The following is a 27,834-nucleotide window of genomic DNA, read 5'->3' on the forward strand; positions in this document are numbered from 1 at the left end:
TGTAACATAATGTGTAGTATTAGATGGGGATGGGAATGCAAGTGCTGTCCCAACCGGTGACAGAGAGATCTGTCACATTACCTCCCTCCTCTCCTGGATTGACGAGGCTCGGCAATCGGGACAGAAAATCTGGGGTAACGTTACACCTCCCTGCTTTGTAACGGACCTTAATCTGGAATGGCTGCAAGTACAGGTACCAGCGAGTTACCTGGGAGTTCTGGTCTTTCATGGTATGTATCCAGGTAAGTGCTCTGTGGTCGGTCTCGAGGTCAAATTCTCTACCCAAAAGATAATACCGAAGGCTGTCTAGGGCCCACTTGATAGCTAAGCCCTCCTTTTCAATGGTTGAGTAATGGGTTTCTCTGGGTAGGAGTTTTCGGCTGAGGTACAGAATGGGTTGTTCTCGACCAACCTCTCTCTGAGCCAACACTGCCCCAATCCCCTTTGCGGAGGCATCCACCTGAACTAAAAATCTTTTAGTGAAGTCAGGCCTTCTCAGGACTGGGGATGTACACAGATAGTGTTTTAACTGTGTGAAGGCATGCTCACAGTCCTCAGTCCATATAACCGGGTTTTTAACCGCCTTTGTGGTCAGGTTAGTCAGGGGTACAGCTAGGCTGGAGAACCGTGGTATGAAGCGCCGATACCAACCAACTAGTCCCAGAAAAGAAAGCAACTCCTTCTTTGTACGGGGTCTGAGGCAGTTGCGTATGGCTTCAACTTTGTCCACCTGAGGTCTCACTTCACCATTTCCTAGCTGGAATCCCAGGTATTGGGTTTCTTGCCTTGCCAGCCCACACTTAGATCCATTTAGTGTCAGACCTGCTGATCTTACTCAGGACGCGGTGCAAATGTTGGAGGTGATCATCCCAGGTGTTACTATAGATGACCACATGATCCAAGTAAGCAGCACAGCAGTCCTCACACTCTTGAAGAGTATGGTCCATAAGCCGTTGAAATGTCGCCGGAGCCCTGTGTAACCCAAACGGCATCGTTGTAAACTGGAAGAGTCCTATAGGTGTCTTGAATGCAGTGTATTCCCTGGACTTCTCCAGCGGAACCTGCCAATATCCCTTACAGCGATCTAAGGTGGTGATGTACCTGGCTCTTCCAATCCTCTCCACCAGCTCATCAATTCTCGGCATTGGATATGCATCAAACTTAGAAACAGAATTGAGTTTTCTGAATTCCAGGCACAGCCTTAGTGAACCATCTTTCTTAGGGACCAAGACAATCGGACTACTCCATGCACTGGCTGATGGTTCTATTACCCCCAGGTCTCTCATCAATTGAATCTCTTTTTTCAATGGGGTGACAAGGCTCTCGGGTACACGGTACGGCCTCTGCCGAATAGGAGTAGAGTCAGTTAGATAGATAGCACCAGCACCTTGGTTCTCCCAGGCTCAAGTCGGAAAAGTTTAGGGTAGTCAGCAAGATATGAGGAAGGGAATTTGCTGAAGGGGGCTGTTGTTGTTAATGCTTTTGTGTAATTAATCCCAATGTCAATGAAGGTTGTGTTTTTTGTGGTTTCAGAGAAACGATTGTTCATTGTTTTCTGGAATGTATCTGGCTAAAACCACTTTTTGTATTACTAGAAAAATTGTTTGTAGCCTAGGTTTTAAGGAAAGTTTCACATCTAAGGCTTTCATTTACGGGGCAGGATAAGATCGCAATCAAAGATTTAAATGGCAGTTGATTCATTTTATGGTCGGCCAAGTAAACATGACCATATATATCTCAAGAAAAAACAAGATTACAAATGGCCAAGATAGTGTATTGTTGTTTAAGGCATTTATCAGGTCTAGGATCTCAGTTGAGTTTAAGTACTATAAAGAGATGCATTATATGGAAACCTTTGTACTACAGTGGTGTTTTAATTTAAAAATTTTTTTATTTTTTTTATTTTTACTGTGTTTGAGGGGGAATGGATGTAATTTTTTTTTGCTGTGTTGATTGGTTTTGTGAATGATTTGATGATGCATTTTTCTTACTGATTTAATAAAAGTATGAGTAAAAAAAAAAAAAATATATATATATATATTGTTTGGGTTTCCAATAATGTGCATTTGAGAATGCATATAAAGTCTTTATGTGCTTTGTGTTTCATAGCAAAGTGTTGCACTGTTATTATTTACATTTTTGGTCAATATTGAACAAGGATTTGATCTGCTGTAAAGTGTAACAACAACAATCGCCAGGCATTTGTTATAATGCATAACGTTGTGCATAAATTGAATTATGTTTATGTTATGTATATTACATTATGTATTTTAACAGTGTTGTTCAATAAAACCAAAGGATTACATGCTTTTGATATTTTATTTGAACCAATTATTATTGCCTCGTTGTTATATATGTACTTTAAGTAATTTTAAAGGAAAAAAAATAGATCATAGTACTCGGTTAATCGTCAGGTTAGGAAGTCTTGGTAGCTACTCACAACGTTTCAGATCTGCTGTTGTGGAGCGAGCACCACTGACTGGGCTGATACTGGTCCCATGTGAGCAGCTGGTGCACACTGCTTGCTGGACTTCCACCAGTAGCATCGCTGTCATAAGACTGTGCTTCATATGATCCACTCTCTGGACCTGAAGACAACACAGACATTAAGCAAAGACATTCACAAAATGATATGTATAGGCTGGTATATACTACCATGTAAATGTTTAATATTTTTACATATATCATTCTATGAATAATCACTTTAAACTGAAACCAACAGTTTTATTCTATAAATTACAGAATGACCCAATAACTTTGGAACACATAATTTGTCGTATGTCTCCAAGCAACGAGGGCATGTTTCTGTGTGAGACTGTTGTGTTTTGAATAGCAAAGTCTGGTTTAATGCCCAGTTTTTAACTGTAAGATTTACAAATTCTGCAAGTGTTAAAAATCTTAAAAATGCCTAGTGTACAAATCTGTTCTGGTTTTAAAAGTCGTGTAGTGTAGCCTTAACAGGAACGTTTTCATTGGAATGTGTTTCACTGTCACCACTGCAGAACGCTGTGATTGCCTCTTCACAATAAAGATATTGGTTTGTCTTTTAATCTCTCTTTTTCTATCATTACAAACTATTTTACTGATTTATATAACAATTTTTAACAAGATCTGAAAATGGAATGTGTAGTAATGGAATCAATAACCTTGGTGTTGCTAGCGCTATGCTCTACTGTGTGAGCAGTACTAATATTGAATATTCTGAAGGCAAACAGGCATGAGTTAGGCCTATACATTCTCTCTGCTTGCAGTATATCAGTACCAGTTGTCAGAAAAGTGAGTGACAACACAAATAAACAGTTTTATCGAATCATATGTCATCAATGGCGGTTCACTTCCACAATTTAGTATGATCATGTTTATATAAGCACCAAACTGCACGGTTCACATGAACCAGACCACCATTTTACAAGCAGACTTTGCGTGTTTACATCTTACTTCAGAAAATAGCATTCAAATCATCCAAACAAACCGAAGTGTGATGTTAAACGAACCCAGGTGCACACCAAAAGTGCTAGTGTGAAAGCACCCTTATGTACACTTTATAGCATTTTACATTGGTTCTGACCAATATATTGCAAGATGTAATGCCACAAAGTAACATGTATAGACTGGCAAATAGACCATGAACACCTAAGATTGGACTCAAATATTCTGCATATGATGTAATACTTACAGAATGACGGTTTGGCCCAAACCAGGTCGGTGCCCTTGTGCTGCTCTGTGTGCTCCTCAAAAGAGTTTGACCGTCTTCTTTTCTTATTTTTTTGTACGAAATTTCTGTTAAAGCAAGAACTGCAGACTGTGAATATACTGAATAAACTGCATAACAAAGCAGAACAGCACATGCCGCAAACGTGTCTTACCCTACATGTTGGTCGTGTTTTGGGGGCATATAAGGGTACACAGTCTCTGGTTGCATAGCATGGGGCACACAGGAAGAATCCACAGCAGCATTAGCTGGCATATGTCCCGCTGAAAGACCCATCGGTGAGCACTGAGTATACTGCAGGATACCATGGATGGGTGCATTATGGGACATGGTTGCCTGAATGTAACTGTCAGCTGTGTTGAGACTGTACTGAGGTACCGAAGCAGGTGAATTAGTTTTGATGTTCCCATGGGTTCTGCCAACATCATACATGAGTCCTGCACCACCACAGCGCTCTGGTTTTATGTCTTTAAAGGGACAAGATGGAGGGAAGGAGTCTTCTGATTGGCTATATGTGTCCCGGCTGCTTTGTTCAGTAGACCATCTGGAATCTGGTGAAAAGACAGAGTTTAATGACTATCCACCTTATTCGTACGCCCCATGGCGCTTTGTGCGAATTATGGGTGTAACCTCCACTAAGCTGTGAACAATCAGTGAAAGGCTCGCTCTATAAATGCAATAATACGTTTTTCTTTTTACGAAAACTAGGTACAATGAGATGACATTATTCTACTCACCCTTCAACCATCAAACATTAACAATTTAAAAGTGTAAAAGCATCAAAAAGGTGCATCATGTCACGTTAAAATACCAAGTGTGACGTTTTTTTCTCATGAAGTTGAAAAATAAAACATGAAAGAAAATTGACAGTTCATTCAGTCAAACTGATGGATAAGCTTTATTTGTAGGGCAACCTTATGATTTGAAATGATTCGATTCGGTCTTTTTTGAATGGAAGTTCCCCAAACCGGAAGTGCCACCCATAATTCAAAATGCAGTAAGCTCGTCAGAAATAAGGTGGATAACAAATGTGTTTTGACTCTTTCCCCGCCATTGACGAAAATTAAACAGTGCTTCCCCGGAATTTTGACAGATTTTTTCCGGCTTTCCATGTTTTGACGGTAGGGGACACTATTACACATCTTCTGAAAGAGTACAGAATCTCCCGATCAAAACACAGAACGAAGAAGAATCAGAAACAAGCGATAGGATATGTTAGCAGATGCATATTATGTAAAAAAAAAATAAAAAAATAAATGCGATCATTTACATTTACATTTATTCATTTAGCTGACGCTTTTATACAAAGCGACTTACAATTGCTATATATGTCAGAGGTCGCACGCCTCTGGAGCAACTAGGGGTTAAGTGTCTTGCTCAGGGACACATTGGTGTCTCACAGTGGATTCGAACCCGGGTCTCTCACGCCAAAGGCATGTGTCTTATCCATTGCACCACCACCCCTATGATCATCAAGGTTAACAGCATATAAATCAAAACTGCCCCACTTTACTGATGAAATGTTGAACCAGGACGAAGTATAGGACTGTGCAAGCTTTGGGGATGTTGATGGACTCGATCTACTCCTTCTATATTTTGATCATCCTTCTGAATCCAATCCAGACTTAGTCTTTGACTAAAATGCGATTTTCTTAGCTTTTTGCTCTTTTTGGTTGTTGCTAATGTTGCTTTTTTCAATAAACCTACACACATTCAAGTGTGATTAAAAAAAAAAGAATGCATGAAGCAAGAATAAAACCAGTTTTTAAAGAAAAAAAAAAGAGGAAGCAGCAAAGGGTCTGTTTTGGATCAATTGCATGTTCAGATATTCACGTAAAGAATAAAATATAAAGTCGGCAACACCTAAGCTCCAAAATTATAAAAAATATTTATTTTCAAGACAACTATCGCATAGCGTATGTTACGTTTCGAGCACGCAGGCTCTTCATCAGACCTGCTCAGATATTCACACAACTAAATGTTCTGGGGGCCATGACACTTTTGTGAAAATGGCTGGCAACTTTTTCAAAAACACGGGCAGGGAGAGAGTTAATCCCAAGTGAGGTTGGGATTTTAGATAGGAGAAGAGTCACCTTGTATTTGTGGTGGAGAACTACGTTCTGATCCTGAATCTGGTGGTGACTCGGGTAACATGCTAAGAAATAAGAAAAACGGGTACTAAGATGAACAAATAAAAATGTCAAATTGTCATATAGAGGAGGTTAAGTGGACTTTATTTGAAAATATTTTAATTAGAATATCTGAAAGAACTCACAAAGTGGGATCTGTCTCATTGCTCAAATACTGCTCCAGAATACTGGTGTCTACCACGGCACTCTCCAACACCCCACTCACATCTTGTCCTGATGAAAAAAAGAAGAGTAAAAAATACTTTTTCCCCCCTGTTGAATGTGATCAATTTGAACAATTTGAGGGGCTATAGCAGCTCAGGACCGGATTTCATGCTGCAGTGAGCTCTGGGGTTATGCTACCATTCTGCTGTTGGATTTACATTCTTTCTTGATACTGATGCACTTTTGTTCATCATCAAAATATAAAGAGATAGCAAACATAGTTCATATTAATCCAGTGGTTTAATACAAGTCTTCTGAAGAGACAGGATTGCTTTAAACGATGAACAGAATTAATTTTATTCATTGGTTCTCTCGAGTCAAGTAAGCACATATGAGCTTCAGTTAACCATAATTAATATTTTCAACATCAAGAAACCTTACAGACTGTTGTAACTTGTATATCTAAAATACCTGGTAGTGGTTGGCACCATGGGCCGGTTACACCGTAAAATGCACCTTAAGTCCTGTGTACCTGTTGGACAATTTAGGCAGTTCTACGTCTGAGACTAGGGGCCCTATCATACACCCAACGCAATGCGGCATCAGGCACAAGTGATTTTTGCTACTTTCAGCCTGATGCAGTTATCATTTTCATGTCCTGCGCCACGTTGTTTAAATAGTAAATGCACTCGCCCCCATCTGTTCGCCCATGGTCGTGCTGGTCTGAAAACGAGGTGTGTTCAGGTGCATTGTTGGCGCGTTGCTATTTTGAGGCAACTGAAATGGACCAACAATGGACCATTGACCAACAAAAACCTGGTCTAAAGTCAATGTAATATTTATTTTTTTTTTGTTTAAAGTGCGCGTTAGTAATTTGCGCCTATAGGCCGGTCCACAACGCACGCACACTTTGCTTCTTACACACACAGGGTAATGTAAGCAGGGCTGCTTATGCAGCAGCACACAAACATTTTTAAATCTTAAAAATAAATAAATAAAGGATTAAAATGTAAAAGATTATTATTGTGTACATTAATATAAAAATGCCTACATGTCATAATGGATAGTGTAACGACAATGACTATGACATGCGGTCACATGCTGTTCAAATTAGTAAATCCTGATCTCCAAACACATCCTTCGTTGTCTCCTTAGACAACGAGTTTGTTCATGGCGCCTCTAAGTCTGCTTGAACGGTCAAAATTGCATCTTTGTGGCTCCCCAGAGGGACATTTGAGTCAAATAGGGAACCCTGTTTTGGAGAATCCCCTCTAAAACCCCCCATTTCAGCATGGACTCCCTGTGACTTTACAGCCTCATGACAGTCCAACGCACGCACACACACACACCCACACACCCACACACACACACACACACCGAAAGGACCAACCTTTGTGTGTACCTCAGGATAAGCAATATTTCTTTTAAATATATGTACAATTCCATTATGCATGTGTGGTTAGTTTGCCTTATAATAGAGGTGTGGTTTGCTAGAGTATAATTTTGAATTCTAAAGGTTCACTGAAAGAAGGTTCCTCAATAGTGTCTTGTAACCCGACCTCGACCTGGTCATAAACTTTATGACTCCAAAGCTGCAGCTCCTCCAGTTCTTCTTCAAGCCAACATTCCAGACATTTCCACACATATGATCCAATAGCAATGTTTGTGATATGTATTTTTATGTGTGTATAATTAGCCAGATAATGTCTGAGGTATCTATGCAACGTTATTATGATAATCAAAATCACTATGCTAGTGATTATGAGGAAATTATGTAACCCTGTATTTCTTTCATGCAAAAACGTCATTCGAGGTGTCAATGTAATGGGAACAACATGTCGGAGTCGAATCTTGACTGCAAAGTACAATAATATGCATTTATTCCAGGAAATACCACATTTCTAAATATGAATGTTGTTTTCGATTTCTCACATGACAGTCAAAGTGGGGGGGGTTTCTTCACAAACAAAGAAACCTCTTCCCGCTTCAGATCAGAGGATCCGATTCGTCCTCCACGAGAAAGGAGGCGTACACGGGATTCCCTTAAAAGTCCGAACCTTCAGTTTAAACGCTCTCTCTCAACTCTCAACTCTCAACTCATCCTCTCTTCGGACCTTCTCCTCCACGCGCAGCGCTTCTCCCAACGCAACCAGCGGGGCAGGCCTCGGCTTCTCCTCTGGACGCATGCCCGCGTCATGTAGAAGCTGCCGTTCTTTTGCAACTAAGTTCCTACTCGCCTTTCCCCGCCACAGGGGAAATGATCTGAACTTTCTCGGTAACGTTAAATTCAAGTGAGCCTTTACATCGTCTTGCGAAACGACCCAGAAGACGAAGCTAGACGCAAACCAGCCGGACACGCGCACACGCGCACCCTCTTCAGCACCACACTGAAAGAGCACAGAATCTTGCAAGTAACGTAACTCTCTCTAAACGCTGATTTCAGGTGTCCAGTTCTTAGGTCTGTGAATTAAGTTACCCTCTATCTCTTCTCTCTATTTCTTTCTTTCTTTCTTTCATTTCATTTCATTTATTCTGACCACGCGATGTTTTATGTTTTGTTTGGTTAAATGTTGTCTGTTTTACTGTTTGCATTTTTACGTACGTTTATATTGTAGCTCATATAATCTCTAGTTTACATTTATTAAAAATCAATTTATACTTTTAATTGTCTCTGTGTTTGAAAACCCACCTTATAAGTCAATGAAACTAAAAGATCTAAGCTACAAGCTCGATTTTGACTACCTTGAGTAGTTTTAATTCATAAACTCAGGAAGTTTTATGTTCGTGGCCAGAAGATAAACTTTCTTGGAGTTTGTAAACAGAAATACTCCTTCTTAACTGATAACCTTACATTTATTCGCTGGACGAATGACTGATGACGAGACCAGTTACAGAACGAGGTATTTCCGAAAATTGATAAAGTAATGTATATGCGATTTATGAATTATGACCATGAGTTATGATTTGTAATATTCCCAAATTCCCTATATTCTTGAGCTAATTCGCATTGACCCAGAGTCGTTTACGTTACAATAGTCATTGCATGTATCAGAATTAGCCTACCTATTTGCAGTAATGATGAATGAAATTGGCAAATTATTTGACCAATCGTGCCAATACACACATGTATTTAAACTGCCTCGTCAGGTTGAGGGTGTCCATCAACAACCAGTAAGCCATATCAAAGCCTGGATCCAACGCGGACGACTGACTGACTACTAAACATGTAATTTGAGCAAAACTCCTCAGTCAGTGTATTTGATCAGTTATGTATTTTTGAATTGTTCAGCCAAATGGAGTACCTGATGGACCAAAGAATTGGGAGACAGAGGAGGCAGAGGGTCTACCAGCCAAGGTACACATCTGTTCCTGTCTGAGGTGGAGTGTCGCCAGATGCTACGCCTATTCCGCCAGGCAGTAACAGACCTCTATCATCTTCTGGCAGATGACCCAGAGACAAATGCATACTGTCCATATGCACTCCCTGTTACTGTTAAAGTAACTGCTGCACTACATTTTTTTGTATGTCGTATGTTCGGCCATACATGCAGTAGCCAAAATTTTGGGCTACCTTTGGGTTCCCTGGGGTTGTGGGTGCGATAAATTGCACGCACATGCAACTATGTGCCCCTTCAGAGAACACTTTGATATACGTTAATTGTAAGGGAACCCATTCCATCAATATCCAGGTTGGGTCCAAATCCAAATTTTTCTGGATCAAGCCATGACTACTTTATTCTGAACAAATCCTGCAGTCTTCCAGGGTGACTCACGCCTGGACGGGTGACTGCTAGGGGAAAATGGCTATCCATTAAAGACATGGCTAATTACACTGGATATCATGCCTACAACAATGAGTGAAGTGTTTTTTAATCAAAAGCACAAGCTGTCATTGAGAGAACGTTTGGCATACTGAAAATGAGCTTCAGGTGTTTGGACAAGTCAGGGGGAACATTACAGTACACCCCTCAGAAGGTCGGAGCATTCTTTGTGGCATGTTGTGTGTTGTGTAACATTCCCATATGCCATGGATGTCTCTTGGACATAAATGAGGACAGATTACAGGACTTTAGAAGGCGTGAAGCTGAACTGCATGTGCCGATGCCAATTAACCCAAATACGCAAGCAGCAGCACAGGCGAGGAGATATCAGCTGGCAGAAGAGCTGCTTCACCTGTAGCCTGGTAAGTAAGCTGAATTGTTTGATTTAAAAAAATTCAAATATTGCATTTATTTTGAAATGGTACCCCATGGATTCATTGTGTATGATGACTTTGTACCTCTGGATATGATGAGAACCATTTTTAAATAATACTTTTATGAAAACATCACAGAGCTCTCCAGGTGCTGAAACGGTCTCGAAAAGTTAGTGATTCTTTCGCCTGTTTCTTACAAATATTTTTTTTTTGCATATTTGTAAATTATTAATTTAAAAATACTTTAAATATTTTTGAGATTACAGTGATCATGTATCCATACTTTCAGCAATTAAAACCCTGCTGATTTTACTTATTACTCCATGATAAAAAAAAAAAAAACTACTTTAAAAGAGAACCAAAACTTTAATTACAAAAAATAACCATTTCAATAAATAAAAATAAAAAAATCTACGCAATCTTTTTTTTTTACAACAATCTTCTTCCTCCTCGGGTTCGCAGGCGGGAAGCACCACGGCGGGTCCAGGAGCATCAAAGCGCAGTATGGTCATGGATCGGGTGGACGGAGAAGATCCGGTGGATGGAGGAGGTGTTGCAGGAGATGTTGCAGGTATTATGCGCTCAACTGCTTCAGCGACACTTCCGACACTGTCTGCGATGCGTCCGAGGGGCATCAGTAACATCTCCAATTCCCTCAATTCCCTCTCCAGCATGCTGAAGCCGGCCTGCTGGAGTGCCAGGAATGGGTGGTCCTCTTGGCTGATGTTCCCGCGTTGTGCTCTTGGTCGCCTCGCCTCTCCTCTCAACCTTGATGATGGTTGTTCACTGGGTCAGGCAGCAGGATCTTCAGCCAGCAGAGCTGCATGACATTTCAAGTTAATTTATTTTAGACTGTTGCTGGTCAAATAAAATATTTTCATAAGAAGCCTGAATGCATTGTACACGTTGTTTTTTTTATTATCATTGCATTACCTTGGACGCCCAACTCTAAGCCCCCAAATCCCTCAATGCTTTCAGCACTGAAGATAGAGGCAGCGATGTCCTCCGCTGGCTTTAGGTCCAGAGTGGCTTTAGGTGGTCCTCTTCCCGTGGCCACTTGCTGTTGTGGCGAGCTTTTGTTTTACCCGTCTCTTGACATCATTGTACCATTTTCGGCATTGTACAGCCGTTCTTGTGATGCCAGAAGACGAGGACACAATCACTGCTACCTCCGGCCACGCTTCCTCAGGGAGCTTTGGTGGAATCCGGCTTGTCCCGTAGATGGTCTGCTTGTGCACGAGCAGATCCATTTCCTCGCTAGAGAAGCGGTCAGTTTTTCCGCTTGCAAATTCTGCCATGTAAATAGCGAATCCACCATGGCGCAAGCGCAACTGGCTTTTAAAGGGAATGGGAGATGAGACTAGGGTAGAATAGGGACAACCCTTTTAGAACATGCGCCGTATATCATTGAACAGTGAACATTCACTCAGTATATCCCATAGCCTATTTTTTCAGGGGGGGGGGGGGGGGGTAGATCCCCCGAAACTAGTGTCGCAGAGAGCGGGCATGTTACGGATACGTGGTGTAAAATTTTTAGTAATAAAAAATCATGTCTAATTAATTGAAATCATGAAACTTTTATTATAAACAATTTATGAAATGTTTTTTTTCCACACAAATTCGGTGTTGTTTTTTCTGGTAATCAAATGAAGACATAAAACAATAATTACATTTATTTTAATCATATGAAATTAAACAAACTTTTTTGTCAAACAACGTGCTGCACAATGAGCTTTACTTTTAAAATTAAAACATGGAAGAAAAATGGATTGTTCCTTAAATTAAGATTTGATCATAATTTATTTGTATTAGTGTTAGTATTATTATAACATTGAGACTGTGGTGGGGGAGGTGTGGTCAGTGGCGGATCTACGGGGTGGCAAAGGGTGGCAGCTGCCACCCCTGGGATACAGTCTTGCCACCCCTGTTGCCACCCCATTTATAAATCAGATAATATTTTTTAGTTATATTTTATGTTCATAGCCTACACGTTGAAGGCCAAGGAGACCCGCACCAAACTCCTCTCAAACAGAAATCGCCGATTTAGAATCCCCTCCCCTCCCCCTCTGAGTCACAATGGTTTCACCCATCACCAGCACGGCAGCGACCCCCGCGAAATTTAACTAGTGGCAGCCTGGAAAGTGAGTGCATCTGTCTGCAGTACGCAGTGTCTCGGAGAAGAGAGGCTGATAGCAGTGAGTTTAGAGGTAAGTTTGACACCAAGTTGAAAAAGGCCATAAGCAGACAGTTAACCCTGCAACTACCACATTGTTACGTTATTTACATCCACAATACTTAGTTGTCTATGATCGTCAGGTCAGATAAGGGTCTTATCTAACGTTAGTTTAGCTCTTTGTGTGCGTTTAAACTACTGCTGTGACAAAATTGGCATGCATCCACTTTCCCAGCATCTATGACTATCCAATTTTGAAAAATGGTCGACATGCCAAATTAAACTAAGATATCTAAGCGTGTCATAAGCTGGTGATGCACAAGCACTGCACGTTTGACTCACATGGACACCTGTTATCAACAACGTGACCGTTTTCTCGCTGGTTGACCACGCATTTTGCAGTTAGCCCTACATGACTGAAATTCTACTCAATCACAACAAGTAAAAGTAGCCCACTAACTTTCAAACCCAGAGTAGGCTACTAGTCTAGACATTTGAAGCTGATGTCAGCACATCACATGCTTAGTGCATGAGATGTAATTGCTTAGATTCCAGTTAAATATTTCATTGGGTTTGCTGGTAGATGAACCAACAGAAAGCTGAGGCCAGCACAGCATCTGATGCATGATTAGCCACATTTTTCTTAGTAGCTTATGCAATTTGAAATGTATTTCTGTACAATTACTTCAACTTACTGAAGTGAGTGCATCCACTACATTCCACATCTGAACACCACCAAAGTCTTCAACCAGCAGAAATTTGGCAGACTTGGTACAAGACTGTCGGTTTATTGAAGACTGGTATTTCATACAGTGTATCAGTGCCATGACCAAACTTGCAAAAATCATGATCAACTAGCGAGAACATAAACAGTAACATTGTTAACAGCTGTTCATGGCTCTGCAGCATTGTTAGTAAAAAAAATAAAAAAAACCTTCTCATGGGAATACACAACAGTATGTATCTAGTAAAAGTATTTACATTTTACTAAGGATTAAGATTCAATTGACATGGATAGATGAATTGGAATTGTACGACATGGTTTTTTACGACATGGTAACTATTTTTACGTTTGACAAACTGCAGGTCAGATTAGGATGCAAAATGAAAAGGTTTGGCATAGCCAAGTTCTTTCAACCCAAGAAAAAAAGGGGGGAACTGGACACAGGTGGAGAAGACAGGGAGAGAAGAAGGGAGACTGAAGAGAAGTTAGACAAAGATGAGCAGCACAAGAGACTGGAGCAGACCGAGGGCCAGAAGCAGTGCGAGGGGCAGGAGCAGCAGGAGACACTAAGGCGGACTGAGGGCCAGAAGCAGACCAAGGTTCAGGAGCAGCAGGAGACACTAAGGCAGACTGAGGGCCAGAAGCAGTGCGAGGGGCAGGAGCAGCAGGAGACACTAAGGCGGACTGAGGGCCAGAAGCAGTGCGAGGGGCAGGAGCAGCAGGAGACACTAAGGCGGACTGAGGGCCAGAAGCAGTGCGAGGGGCAGGAGCAGCAGGAGACACTAATGCAGACTGAGGGCCAGAAGCATGCAGTGCGAGGGGCAGGATCAGTATGAGGGTCATGAGCAGCATGCGGGGCTAGAACAGCCCACTGAAAAAGAGGGAAATGTAGGACGAGAGAGAGGGCAAATCAGTGAAGAGTGTGAAAGCGAAACTGGAGAGATGGCTAGGAGCAGTGAATGTCAAGCTGGCCCTCATGGTACGTTGAATCACTGCTGTAATAAAGACATGTCCAACTCTAGGCGGCAAAATTAAAACTGATATTGTTTAGATAAATGCAACAAAAATTGTAACATGTTGTCAGTGCTGTGATTGTGTTTTTTTGTTTTCTCTTCTCAGATATATCAAAGCTGAAGGCAGATGATCCGACACAACCTGTGTTAAAGGTATTTCCCAAAACCATGCTGGGAGGGGCAAGGAGGAGCTTCCAAGGACAGTGGTATGAGGAATATCCTTGGTTGGAATATTCAGTGGCCATGGCCATGGGCATTGCTTTGCATGCCGGCATTTTTCATCTAGCAAAACTGTTTACCTCTTCTGAGGGATACAAAAACTGGCGCAAGGCCACTTTTAAAGATGGTGGCTTTAGTGTACATTCCAAATCTGAGCCGCATTTGAATGCAATGACCATATGGCGAGATCATCAAAAGATGATGAAACGCAACACATCAGTATTAGGCATGATGAATGATGAGAATCGCAAACAGATAAAAGAGAATCAACAATACATAAAGACTATAGGTCAGGTATTGTGTCTTACTGCAATACAAAATATAGCTCAGCGTGGACATAATGAAAATGATGAGTCTAGGAACAGAGGCAATTTCCTTGAGATTTTGCACGTAGTAGGAGATCATGATTCTTTTATTCAAAAAAGACTATCAGAAGGCCCCCGCAATGCGATCTATACTTCAAAAAATATCCAAAACGAAATATTACAAATCCTGGCAGGGATGGTCCAGGAGGACATACTAAAAGAAGTCAAATCTAGTCAGTACTTCTCTGTTACATCTGACGAAACAAAAGATCTCAGCAAAAGGGAGCAATTGTCCATAGTCTTAAGGTATTATTATGAGGGAGCCATACGGGAGGGCTTCTTAGGCTTTTGGGAAGCCGAACATTTGGATGCCAGCTCCTTAGCTAACAAAATCATCTCTTCTTTGGAGCAGTATGGCCTTGAATACAAGGAGAATTTAGTGGGCCAAGGGTACGACGGCGCTGCAGTTATGAGTGGGGTGCTCAGGGGTGCAGACAAGAGTTAAACAGGTGGCCAAATATGCTTTTTATGTCCACTGCAATGCTCATTGCTTAAATTTGGTCATTGTCGATTGCGTCAAAAAGGTCCCTGAGGCTGGGGAGTTTTTTACTTTGCTCCAGCAATTGTATGTGTTTCTTTCCGGCTCTTATGTCCATCAAAAGTGGATGGAAGTACAAGCGGAGATGTTTAGTGGCCCCCCTAGAGAACTTCAAAGCCTCAGCGACACCAGATGGGCCTGTCGCGGCATTGCCTGTAGGAACCTTTTTGATAGATTGCCTGCAGTACTCAAAGTGTTGGATGACATATCACATGAGGTTGATCCTGAAAGATCTACGAAGGCCCGAGGGTTAATGTTTCAAATTGACCTGAACTTCATTGGGCTACTTGCCGTATTTAGACAGGTGCTTGGTGACGTAAAGTTTTTGTCTGAGCTGCTACAGTCCCCAAACTTGGATCTCCTCAGTGCTGTAGACTTAATTGAGACCCTCAGGGAGACCTTTGAAGAGCATCGCAATGAGGATGAGTACTTTAATGAGCTGTGGAACACAGTAATCCACACATGTGAAACCTGCAACATCCCCATCACTGTTAGACTAAAAAGAGCCAAACAGACACCCAGAGCACTAAATTACAGTTATGTCACATCCACACTTGGTCACAGAAGCCAAGTTAATGGCAAGGATGCTTTTAGAACAAACATATTCCTGCCCATAATGGACTCCATTATTGGGGAAATGCAGAAGCGTTTTTCAACGCCCAGTTGCAATATAATGAAAGGCTTACAGGGGCTAAACCCAGTTAGCAATCACTTCCTAAAAGAGGATATTGTCTTGCTGCTTGCTGAAGCATATGGCTCAAATATTGAGGATCTGAAAAATGAACTCACTCAGGTTGAGAGGCTTTTTGCAAGGAGTAAAAGAGATGGAAAAAATTGCCCTTCATCTTTGATTGAACTGCTAGGTTATTTGGACCCTTTTAAAGAGGTGTATTATGAGATGCATCGTTTATGCAAGATTGCAGCTGTTTTACCAGTTACCACAGCTGGATGTGAGCGCAGTTTTTCCACTCTAAAACTCGTAAAAAATCACCTGCGCTCAACTATGCTAACTGAGAGATTGTCCCATTTAGCTGTGCTCAGCATTGAGAGTGACCGTGCAAAAGCAGTTGACTTAAACGAGTTTGTTCAACGCTTTGCTAGCATTCATGGAAACCGCCGTCTGCAATTGATTTAACCTGTACAGTTTAATAGTCATGTGCAATAAAATAACAGCATCTTGCAAATAAGAAAATTGCATTAGGTTATAATTTGATCAAGTTAGTGTTTTTCATTTCAAGATGTTCTTTTTCGTATGTTTTCTGCATACAGTATGGAGCCTCACAAATGCCTAGCACATTTAAATGTTTATCTTGGGCTGAAATGCCCAAACTATAGTTAATATGAATTCCATAGTTCCTTTGGATTTTGAGGTCTTGCCTCAGAAAATTGTGTTTTTGATGTTTGCCCTCAAGTGATCAGCAGTTTAAAGTGATCAGCAGTTTAGAGAGAGAGAGAGAGAGAGAGAGAGAGAGAGAGAGAGAGAGAGAGAGAGAGTGAGAGAGTGAGAGAGAGTGTGTGTGTGAGAGAGAGAGAGATTATGAATTACATTCTTATGTACATTTTAAATTGTTGTACGTTATATTGTAATAAATCCAAAAACAAGTTTGACTAAAAAGGTACTTCACTGAGTCTTTATTGAATCAGAGGGAAATTTTTTGACAGTCATGGTTATCATTGCAACAATCCTGCATTATAATCTTGTTTCAATCCAGATAACCTAAATCTATTGATGGTTTATGTTGTATGACTAAATCTGTCCATATTTCCTCAAAACTCACTAGAAGACATCATTTGAGGGGTCTTTTTTTATTTTATTTATTTTTTATCTGGGGAGCATACCCCCAAACCCCCCCAATAATTACTTTTTCACACAGTACAATTTAAGTATAGACTACACAGACTGTTGATAGTGATTACACAGAGAAAGGGTCCACAATTCACAAATTAAGACCCACACCATCCAAAAACCCAGCTACATCTCTGATTTGACTCCCACTCCATGTAATGTAGTGTAGAGAACAAAACACATTCAATGAAAACCGTAGCATTTTAAATTATGAATAATATCCATGGCCCCCCTCCTGAAACCTCATGCCACCCCTTTGCCACCCCAGGAAAAAAATCTCTAGATCCGCCACTGGGTGTGGTTCAGCGAGGTCTGCGATGGGAGAGAGAGTGGAGAGAGTGGGGAGACGAGCGGCGGCAAGTAGGTCAAGTGCAAAATGACTTACACCTGTGTCTTGTTGCAGTAATTGCAATAAGAAACAATGGCACCCTCCCAAAACAATGGTAAGGGAAACACTGCTGTATATAGCAACTGTTAAGATGGGTGTGCCTACTGAACACTGCCAATACAAGAAATTAACCTAACACAAAATATATAAATCTTTATGTAATTATGCAGGATATATTAAATATGAACACATATCTGGATTTGCAGAAATCATATACCTTGCATCATCTTGGTAAGAGGGACAGTATTTGTTCGGGGACTCTTATTTGATATACATTTTGTTTTCTTATTTCCTATTATGCTATACTGTTTCTTGTGGGGATTTTACTGAGTTATGCCAATATCATCATTGGAAAAAATGATGTCAACTGATAACAGGGATGTTTGAGTGCTGCAAGGATACCGTTATTGCTACGTATCCTAAACTGAAGCCTGAATTGATTGAAGCTAGAATATCTACTGGACTGTTTGCTCCTTTCTTCTTTAACAAACCCCTATCTTCACCTGCACCATTCTCAAAGACCTCTAAGGAAAGCCATTTCTTGGACAATGGTTTCTTGGTTTCTAATCTTTATTCACCATGTCAACAAAGAAAACATGCAACTATCTTCATATGTTGACTGTCTATTTTGATGGTTTTGTGTGGAATATTTGATATAAACACTTCTGCATCTACTTTTGTGTTTGGACTTATGGTTTGAGTGTTTCTGAGTCTGGTTAAAGCCATTATAGTCAATAGAGTCCTTTGTTATAAATTGATGTGTGATGTGCCCTTCTGAGAGTTCTCAGTTGGATGGTTACAAAGTGAAGAGTGAATAATTTTAGTAATTAATGGAGATAAAGATGGTAAACAGGCTTTAACTAAGCGAGTTGGTAAAGGGTCAAACCAACAGTTAGTAGAGTTAGATTTCTGGATCAGACACAGTATCCCCACAGCAGTTGGTAAAGAAAAAGTAGAGAAAGCAGAGTGTGAGGGCACATGAAAGACTGGACAATGGAAGTCATAACTCAAGTTAGTTGCAAGTAATTGTTGGTGAATATTTTGACCTTAGACTCAAATGTCATAAAACTGTCATGTAGTGGGGTAGAATACATATCTGATGGCAAAGAGTCAGGTGGTCGTAAAATACTTTTTACCACAGAAAAGAGAGATTTAGAGTTCCCTTCACTACTGTAGCTCCAATTATATTAGAATAATAGTCAGATTTAGCTTTAGACAAAGCATCCATGTAATGTTGAATATAGTCAGCAAGCATTTGTTTGTGTTCAGTAAAACCAGATTTGGCATGCAGACGCTCTAACCTATAGACTTTAGTTTTAAGTTCACAAAGTTCAGGGTTAAATCAGGGAGCAGAATGATTTAAAGAAACAGTCCAGGTTTTCACAAGTGCAAAAACATTCAAAATCACAGTTAGTCCATTATTATAATAGGAAATAAGCGCATCAGCAGTAGAAAGATCAGCACATCAAGGTCCTAAATGTTCTGAAATGTGAGAGAGCAACACAGGTTTATCTGGAAGACTGTCAGTTGGGCGCAAAAAGACACCAGCAGATGATCTGACATGGCCAAATCAGAAAGGGTAACATAATAAGGATTTATGCCAGAACAACAAATGAGATTGAGGATGTGCCCGTTTGAATGAGTGGGCAAGCTAGTAAATTTCTGCATGCTAAAACTCTCCAGACAAGATACAAAATCCCTTGTACTTGCATTACTGACATTATCTATATGCATGTTAAAATTACCCAGCATGATTACATTTGAAGACATGAAACATGGATAAGTCAGAAAGTTCCGTTAAGAAGATAGTAGCCTATTGTACTTTGGGGGGTGGTAAATAGTCATGAGAATAGTAGGAATAGCCCCATTGATTTTTAGGGAAATGGATTCAAATGAAGAGTATGTAGGTACAGTTAGCTGAGATACTTTCCATTTTTCTTTATGAAGTATTGCTAAACCCCCTCCCCGTCCAGTAGCGCGGGATTTACAAACAAAAACATACCCCGGAGGAACAGACTAGTTAAGATGAAGGAAATCGTCACGTTTCTGCCAGGAAACCAAACTAAGAGTCAGACAGCAAATCATGCACCAGAGGTCCTTTATTGGAGAGTGATCATACATTGAGTAATCCAAAGGAGAGATTGTTTTACAATCTAAACGTTCTGGCCAGGTTGGTTAGTACACCATGACTGACAGTTTGTGTGGACCTCCTTGCTGGACGTGGATTAGACGACCAGAATAACCATATTGAGCATGAGTCATCGATGGTATAGCTCCAACTAGACCCACGGTGGTTGTATTTCCGACGTGGTTGATACAATATCTGGGTGAGGATGTAAAGCTGACGGAAGTTCAAAAAGACTGGAGTGGAGCTGGATAAGTTCCGCCGCAGAATATTGGAACATCAACACTGCAGGTTTGTATATAGCAGAAAGGATGACCCAGATGTAATTAATCCGTTCAAACAACTTGATGATCTTCATAGTTGTTTGCCGCGCCAGAGGCACCTCGAGTGGAAAATCTGAGGTCAGTAACCGGCAGACAAACCGGCAGCCGCAAGAAGCATTGCACAGATAGGCTAGTAGCGCCGATAGTAACGACCGATGTAACGGTCCAAACTCACTGAGTCAGCGTAAATACACAGGTGGATGACAGATAGATGATAGCTTTTAAAATAGCAATAAAACAACTAAAATAAAATTCCCCCAGAGCATCGGCAGCTAATAACGCCAGCGTTCACCTTGGAAGCCGGAATGGAGGAGTATGTCAAGTCAAGTCAAGTCAAGTTTATTTGTATAGCGCTTTTCACAGTACAGATTGTATCAAAGCAGCTTCACAGTATTCAATTTAAATAATACAACAAAGTTTGTTTCAAGAGGAATTTATTGATTGATAAAATTAAATTAAATATCCCCAAAATATCCCCAACTGAGCAAGCCAAAGGCAACAGTGGCAAGGAACCGAAAAACTCCATCAAGTGACCTAATGGTGTCCTAAATCTCCATCAGGTGACCTAATGGAGAAAAAAAACCTTGGGAGAACCCAGGCTCAGTCGGGGGCCAGTTCTCCTCTGGCATTTATGAGCTAGAGGCCGGATTGTAGTTTGAACTGTGGGATTATATGAATGCCTGGCTGAAGAGATGCGACTTTAATCTAGTTTTAAACTGGGAGAGCGAGTCTGAGCAACGAACAGTATCAGGAAGACTATTCCAGAGTTTTGGAGCCAAATGTGAAAATGCTCTCCCTCCTTTGGTGGTTCTGAATATCCTAGGTATGACCAAAAGCCTTGAATTTAGTGATCTTAAAGTGCGCGATGGATTATAGGGCGATAGAAGATCCGTTAAATAGACCGGAGCTAAATATGTGATCTGAACAACAGAGGGTACACGGACAATGCTGTCTGTTGACCAAACCACTTTAGAATAATTTAAATTAAGTTACTGTACTAATAAAAACAATACAGTAGTAAAACATATTTACATAATTGCAGTGAATGCAAGTTGCAGTTGGCTGCAAGGGCAAATTAAGTTGTATGCACATACCTTAAAAAAGCATAAACCTGTATTCAGATTTCAGAATGAGCACTTTTAACATTTGCTGAAGCCAATATGTAGTTTGCTCACACTTTTAATAGGCAGGGAAAATTCCCAATTTTAAATAAATAACCATTTACTTGCTTATAATGGTTATTTCAGGGTTCTTGCAGGTTTCAGTAAGTCAAATTTAAGACCTTTTTAAGACATTTTAAGACCATAAAGATGAAATTTAGCATTACCAAATAAATATTCAAATCAAAGAATTCATTTTATTTCAATGAATTCAGTAATTGAAAAAGCATTAATTTAATTTACAGATAAATCACATTAGTAACCTTCCACACCCAACAACGCGTGTCAGAGAAAAGAACAGAATCAGATATAATTTCTTTATAGAAAATTGTACTTTGCATACTATACTGTAAAAAAAAAAACATAATTAGTTGATTTTAGTTGATCATAGTTGATCATAACTAAAGATGAAATGGCATGAACATTTAATTTCATGATTATAGTGACAAAAATTATCATGGTTATCACAGAATCCTGTTCAAAAAGTATTAATACTATACAATGAAATCAATTTACCAAGTTTTATGTCGAAAACCAGCAAATAACAAATAAATTTCGCATCAATATGCACTTTTTGTTTACATAAACATTAAAATAATACCATTAAAAATGAACATTTTTAAAAATGTCTTGCATACTAACATGTACAAGTTAAAATAAAGGTTTGACAAAAAAAGTTTTATAAAAAGATAAACCTCACATATTTCAGACTTTAAATGATCTTTTATAAAAAGTATGAGTCAAAAAAGATAAATTACTGACATTTACAATGCACTTTAGCTTATCTTTTATTATTAATAGTAAAATTCGGTCCGATTTTCCCGTGGCGTCTGTCGTTGCTATGCAACCATGCACTGCACTCTCCACAAAGACAAAGAAAAAGAAGTTTTAGTAGCTAATAGATTTCCACCACCGAAAAACGCTTGCTGTAGCTCTGCTACAAGATTTATTTACGGAGAAGAGAAAAACACCCGTAGTGTTTGGGTGCACCCCCATCCTTCCTGTTGACTGAGCTTTCAGACAGCGCCTGGAAAAAACGAGTGCGTCACTTCAATTATGAGGACGCTTACCGCAAGCCTACATTTGAACAAACTTGAGCGCGCAAAAGACGCGATATGTGAACGTGTGAACGTGTGAACGGCCTCTTGGCGAGCGACCTCCAATCAGGCCGCGAGCGACTTGTTGGAGAACCCTGCACTAGATACTTTTTTTGCTACTTTGTAATAACTTTCTGCGGCCAGCGTTTCTGGAAATAAACGAGGATAAACCCTTTTTAAGACCTGACTAAATGAAATTTAAGACCGCGGATGAAAATCTGGCTGTTTTTAAGACGTTTTAAGGCCTTACATTTAAAGTTTAGAATTTTAGACTTTTTAAGACCCCGCGGGAACCCTGTTATTTATAGCCTGGATACCAGCCGAACTTAGTCCCGCCCACAACATTTGAGGTCGGGAAGTTCGGTCTGGACTTGAACCGTTGTGTAGCAACTATGCTCGAACCAATGCTGTTCGGACCAATCAAATTGTCAGGGCGGGCTTTATACAATGATGGACAGATGATCAACAACAGTAACGTAATCATCACCAAAGAGCGCTTGGGTTGAATTTGTTTACAACAGAGACGGCTGCCGCTGGAGAATTGAGATGTGTAGATTCCGCCATCGCGTCTGTTATAGAAGATATCGACGGCACATTAATTTAAAAAGAGGAACAGAGAACCGCGATCAAGGCATTTGCCAATTGGAAAGATGAATGAAGAACATACGTCACGTTGCTCTGATTGGTTGTAGGTCTATCCAATTGAGTGCAGAGGCATTATCTTTCCTGGTTCGGTTGAAACCATGGGGGTAATCCAGCACCAGGAAAGCGTACCTTCCCCGGGGGCCGCCATTGGTTAGCATGCCATTGACTTCCATTCATTTTGCCGTCACTTTGACAGCAAATAACTTTACATCTGAGGCGTTTAAAGACTCCATTTGTCCATTGTTTATTTCTAAAGAAACACGACAATGTATAAAAGGCTCCTTTACCTTGTATCTTACACTATGGCCCTGTAGAAGCCGGTTTTGTAAAAATAGGCTAACGATTGCGTCATAACCATGCGACTCTCTGTCGCACAGTAGAGAAATTACCGTATAGACAGGAGGAGAAGCTCAAAGGCAATGGGGGGGGACGTGGAGACAAAATGACAAAATAATTAATCAGAATACTTAGAAAAAGTTGCTCCTGCTCCTAGCTCATGGACAGCTCCTACTCACGCTTTCCGTCTCTGCAAGATTCGGAAGGGAATTATTCAGATTTCCCTTTGCACAGCTACTAGAAGACTTACAACTGTCAGACAGGCTCACGTCACATCTACGTCGTCAAGCTCAGTTTGAGGCTGCGCAGTACGCTCAGCCATCAGGAAGTGAGTGCTTCTAATTTGCTTCACTTTTCTCCGTTGAAGTCTATGGGGTCGCTGTGTCCATTTCTTATACTGTCTATGGTTGTAACACGCCCCTTAATCACAGCCCAATGGAGCAGTATCAGACTCATATTCTGACTAGAATCTGAGTATGACGACGTCAGGCTAGGTTATTTAACCATTAAAATGACATTTGTGTTGATATACAGGGAGAGACTTCAAATATAAGAACACTGACTCGCTAAGTAATGTTTACGCATTGAAATCAGATGGCATGGTGGCTTTAATTATGATGTCATAAGAAATTCATTTCTTGATTATTACAATATTCAAGTTTGTAACCATAGCTACAGTATGTGAATGGCGTCTCAACTATAATTAACTGCTTGTAATTGAATGCAGGGCTTACACTCATAAGTTGTATAGTTCTAAGGTCAAGACTCCTAACATTGCAACCATCTACCTCTGTAGACAAAATGAAGTACAGACTTCCTGGCTTAGACACTTATGAGAAACGTGACCCTGGATTACCAAACCAGTCACATGTCGCACTCGCTCGGGTATATTTGTGGCAATAGCCAACAAAACATTGTATGGGTCAAAATGATCGATTTTTATTTTATGCCAAAAATCATTAGGATATTAAGTAAATATCATGTTCCATGAAGATATTTTGTAAATTTACTACCGTAAATATGTAACACATTTATTTTTGTCAGTGAATGCAGCACAATTGCAAACGTAAATGGACAACTTTAAAGGCGAATTTCTCAATGTTTCGATTTTTTTTTCTTTTTTTCTTTTTCTTTTTCTTGCACCCTCAGATTCCAGATTTTCATAGTTGTATCTCGGCCAAATATTGTCCTATCCTAACAGACCATACACCAATGGAAAGCTTATTTATTCAGCTTTTGGGTTATATATAAATCTCAATGTCAAAAAATGTACCCATGTGACTGGTCTTATGGTCCAGGGTCACAAATTTCAAAAGATCCACAAACATGTCTCACCAATCATCAAATACATGGACATCACAATAATGTCAAATAAGGAAAGAGACATGAAGAACCTCTCACAATACACAGATGATCTGATCCAGAGACCGCTTCCAAAGGCCACCATTCCAGATAACTAAAGTATCGACTGACACTTCAGACAAATGTCCCCGATCATGGACTGAGAAACAAATTTTAGACAAAAACCACTCTAGAGGATAACAAGAATGGAAAAACAGGTTGAACGCACAATCATCATAGATTGGCTTGAACTGACTGAAGGAAAGCACTGATGATGATGGAACAGACACAAACAACCAGTACCAGATTGAGAGAGCTTTACAGCAGGCGGAAACTGAGCAACCACAACAATAAAACCACCTGCCAAATAACTCAATAATTCAAGAACTGACTGTTCATTGCTGCCTAATATATCCCACCCCTTTATAGGTGCCACTGTAATGATATAAACAATGTTATTTATTTCACCTGTACAGTGATAAAATACATTTAAATTCTAGATATAATATACTGTATAGAAACAGCAAGGAGACAATAAATGTGTATTCACATAAAGGGCCTTGATCTGTTTGCTCTTCTGACTTGTTTTATAGATCCGTGACCTTGAACTATATAGTAAACTGTACCTTCATACTGTATAGATTACAGCCACCTACATTATATGATTGTTATGCTTATAAATGCTGTGAAGACCATGTTAAAACACAACCTCCATGAAATACTAACATGTATAGTTCTTAATCTACAGTAGGTTGTTTGCAGATATAAATAAAGTAAAAAATAATAAATACATAATAACAAATTCCTGGTTTGTAACCAGATTTCAGAGATAACGGCTGATATACACTTTTTTTATACACTGACATACATTTTAAGAAGCAAACAGTTACAGTTTCCAAATTATTCAATTACATAGCACAGTAATATTTACTGACCTTTTGCAAACCCAAAAGATTATTTCAAAAGAATATTTTTACATTGAAGAAATTTAGGAACATGTACTGTATTACTGTATTTGTATTATTTACACTATGTAAGAATATGAATTATGCATTAAAATATATCATTATTATGATGTTCATTTATTTATGGTTTAACTAAAAGATAAAAAAAAACATGAAAATATGATCCGAGGAAAAACAGGTGAATGTTGTTTAGGTGTCTTACCATTAAAAAATTGCTGCAGTGCTTCATTTTCCCCAAGAACATCCATTGGATCAGCTCCGGGTCAACTGAATTTCTTTTAGTGCTGCTTATTTTAAACCAACTGCTGTAAATTCCCTATGTGAAAGACACAGGACAGGTTGTATCTTAGACATGGAGAGATAGCATGAACTTACTCAAATACTTATCGCTTTACCTTTCCCCAATTCAGAGAAACTGAGAAAGATCGAAAGCTTGTTCGTGTCAAGCACATGACAGCATTATTTCCTTTTCGTTGTGCCGCTAATGTAATGTGACAAACACAACTGTATGATCTCACACAAAGTACGTTCAGTTTAGACTGATCTACTTCAATAATATTGTTGTAATCATTGATAGCGTCAACTAATGTTGACCATTTTAAAGTCAAAATAGAACAAAACTGAAAATATACGCCCTGTTAACACAGGCTCACAGTGATCTTGGCCTGGAATGGCGGCAGCCAGTTTTGGTGATCTGACTGTGCGCAAACTACACATACACATCTGATCAACAGAAACAGCAACTTAAGAGAATCCTGTACTTATACTAGCTTCTTAATGTAATGTAGGTGTAAATCAAAAACCATAAATCTAACGTCATCACTACTAGCTGCTAATATAATATAATATATATGACGACAACAAAAATACATTTCAATTTTTTTTCCGGTTTATACAAAAATAGATTCTACCTTTTCCTCCAGAATTTAGATTTAGATGTCGGTTCTTTTGGTTTCGACCCATTTAAGTGAGCAGCTCAAGTGTAATCCATCAGTAACTCCAGATACACCACAGATAGATGGTCTCTTGTGAAGGCCCCTATATATTCCTACATTAAAATAAATAATAATGTATATAGAAAGAGAAAAAGAAGTTCTTATTCATTGAAAATGGCAGCTGTTGCGCAGTCTCGCATGTACTTTGTTCACTGACCCTAGAGACAAAATCCACCCACATTCGAGCAAACACCTGTAGGAGGCCATAAAGGAAGCTTTGCTTTATGAGGTAATCGCACACAGACATGCTGCGAGAGCTGAAGGGATTGATGGGTGTGTTTCTGTGCAAATAGATCAATGATATCCTGGACACTGTGGATTTGACAGGAGCAAATAATGGAGCAAAAGCATTAATATTACGATGAGAGAAACAAATATACTTAGTTATTGTATATGGACCATATTCAAGACAGAATCCTCATAGTTATATAGTTTATCATATCGTTCAAGCGGTTCTGGCTTATTTGGTGCCCAATGCGAAATCAGACATGCCAATCATGGAAGTCTATTCTGATTAATTTGTAATGCAGAAGTAAGCTATTTTCTTTGAATGTTCCAGACTTCTGATTCATTAGCCACTATAGGTAAATAACTGGAAGAACTATTTGCACTACAAACCAGTGTGTTTATAATTCTGATAATAATAACATAATATGATAACAAATACATTTGGATTATCAAGCACCATAACAGATTTACAAAATTTCTTATGTTAAAAATAAGCTAGATAGAGATGCACGAGTGCACAGGAAAGTTTGAGTATGCACACACAAATATCTGGGGGAGAGCAGAGCCCATTTATAAGAGAACACTGTATATTTGAGAGGGATCGTCCAGTTTTGAGCAAGAGCAAACTCGAAGCAAATTGGCCTGCGAGTGGAGAGACTCCTCAGTCATGCTTGTGCACTACATAGATGCATTCTCGACATTTGTCATTAGAATAACGCCTAGGAAACTGCCTAAAGAAGGGAAGAAAGTCGTGTCTGAACGCTGTGTGCACCATGCCCAGGCAGTGCCCCATGCCGCCCTAGACGTCTGCCTATATTGCTTATGCCGGGATCCGCCACTGGTTGTCATTACTGTTGTTATGATGTTTTATCACCAGGAGATATTTCTTTACAGCTTATTGTGTATTAAAAGTATTTCAATGGTTTGGTAAATAATAAAACAGCAGTAGGATTCATTTTCCAGTACACAAATTTGAGAAAATGTAACCATCAAATACAGTTCTGCCTTACAGATCAACATGTTACAATTAAAATGTGCGCTTCTACCACACACGCAGGACATCAGTTCTGACCGTATCTCTTTCCAAATCGATTCTCCCTAACATTTTCGTCTAGTTTTTTATTTGTTGACGAAAATGTCAATAGATTTTCG

The 27,834-nt window shown here is 39.7% G+C and overlaps 1 protein-coding gene across 2 annotated transcripts in view; it reads right to left on the minus strand.

The window, feature by feature from the left end:
- myrfl (myelin regulatory factor like) overlaps positions 1–26,617 on the minus strand; it is a 61,128-nt gene extending 34,511 nt beyond the window's left edge. The window contains exons 1-7 of one of the 2 annotated variants that reach the window (XM_082167901.1): positions 26,371–26,617; positions 25,662–25,775; positions 5,988–6,075; positions 5,806–5,867; positions 3,867–4,263; positions 3,677–3,780; positions 2,441–2,588 (exon numbers count right to left, since the gene is read on the minus strand). In XM_082167901.1, the coding sequence (XP_082024027.1) occupies positions 2,441–2,588; positions 3,677–3,780; positions 3,867–4,263; positions 5,806–5,867; positions 5,988–6,075; positions 25,662–25,707 (845 nt within the window). In that variant the 5' untranslated portion in view covers positions 25,708–25,775; positions 26,371–26,617. The remainder of the gene's footprint in view (positions 1–2,440; positions 2,589–3,676; positions 3,781–3,866; positions 4,264–5,805; positions 5,868–5,987; positions 6,076–25,661; positions 25,776–26,370) is intronic. The other variant, XM_082167902.1, reaches the window with a different exon arrangement.
- Positions 26,618–27,834: the final 1,217 nt, after the last annotated feature.

Source organism: Leuciscus leuciscus (assembly GCF_965113295.1).
Source record: "Leuciscus leuciscus genome assembly, chromosome: 4".
NCBI classification, from domain to species: Eukaryota; Metazoa; Chordata; class Actinopteri; order Cypriniformes; family Leuciscidae; genus Leuciscus; species Leuciscus leuciscus.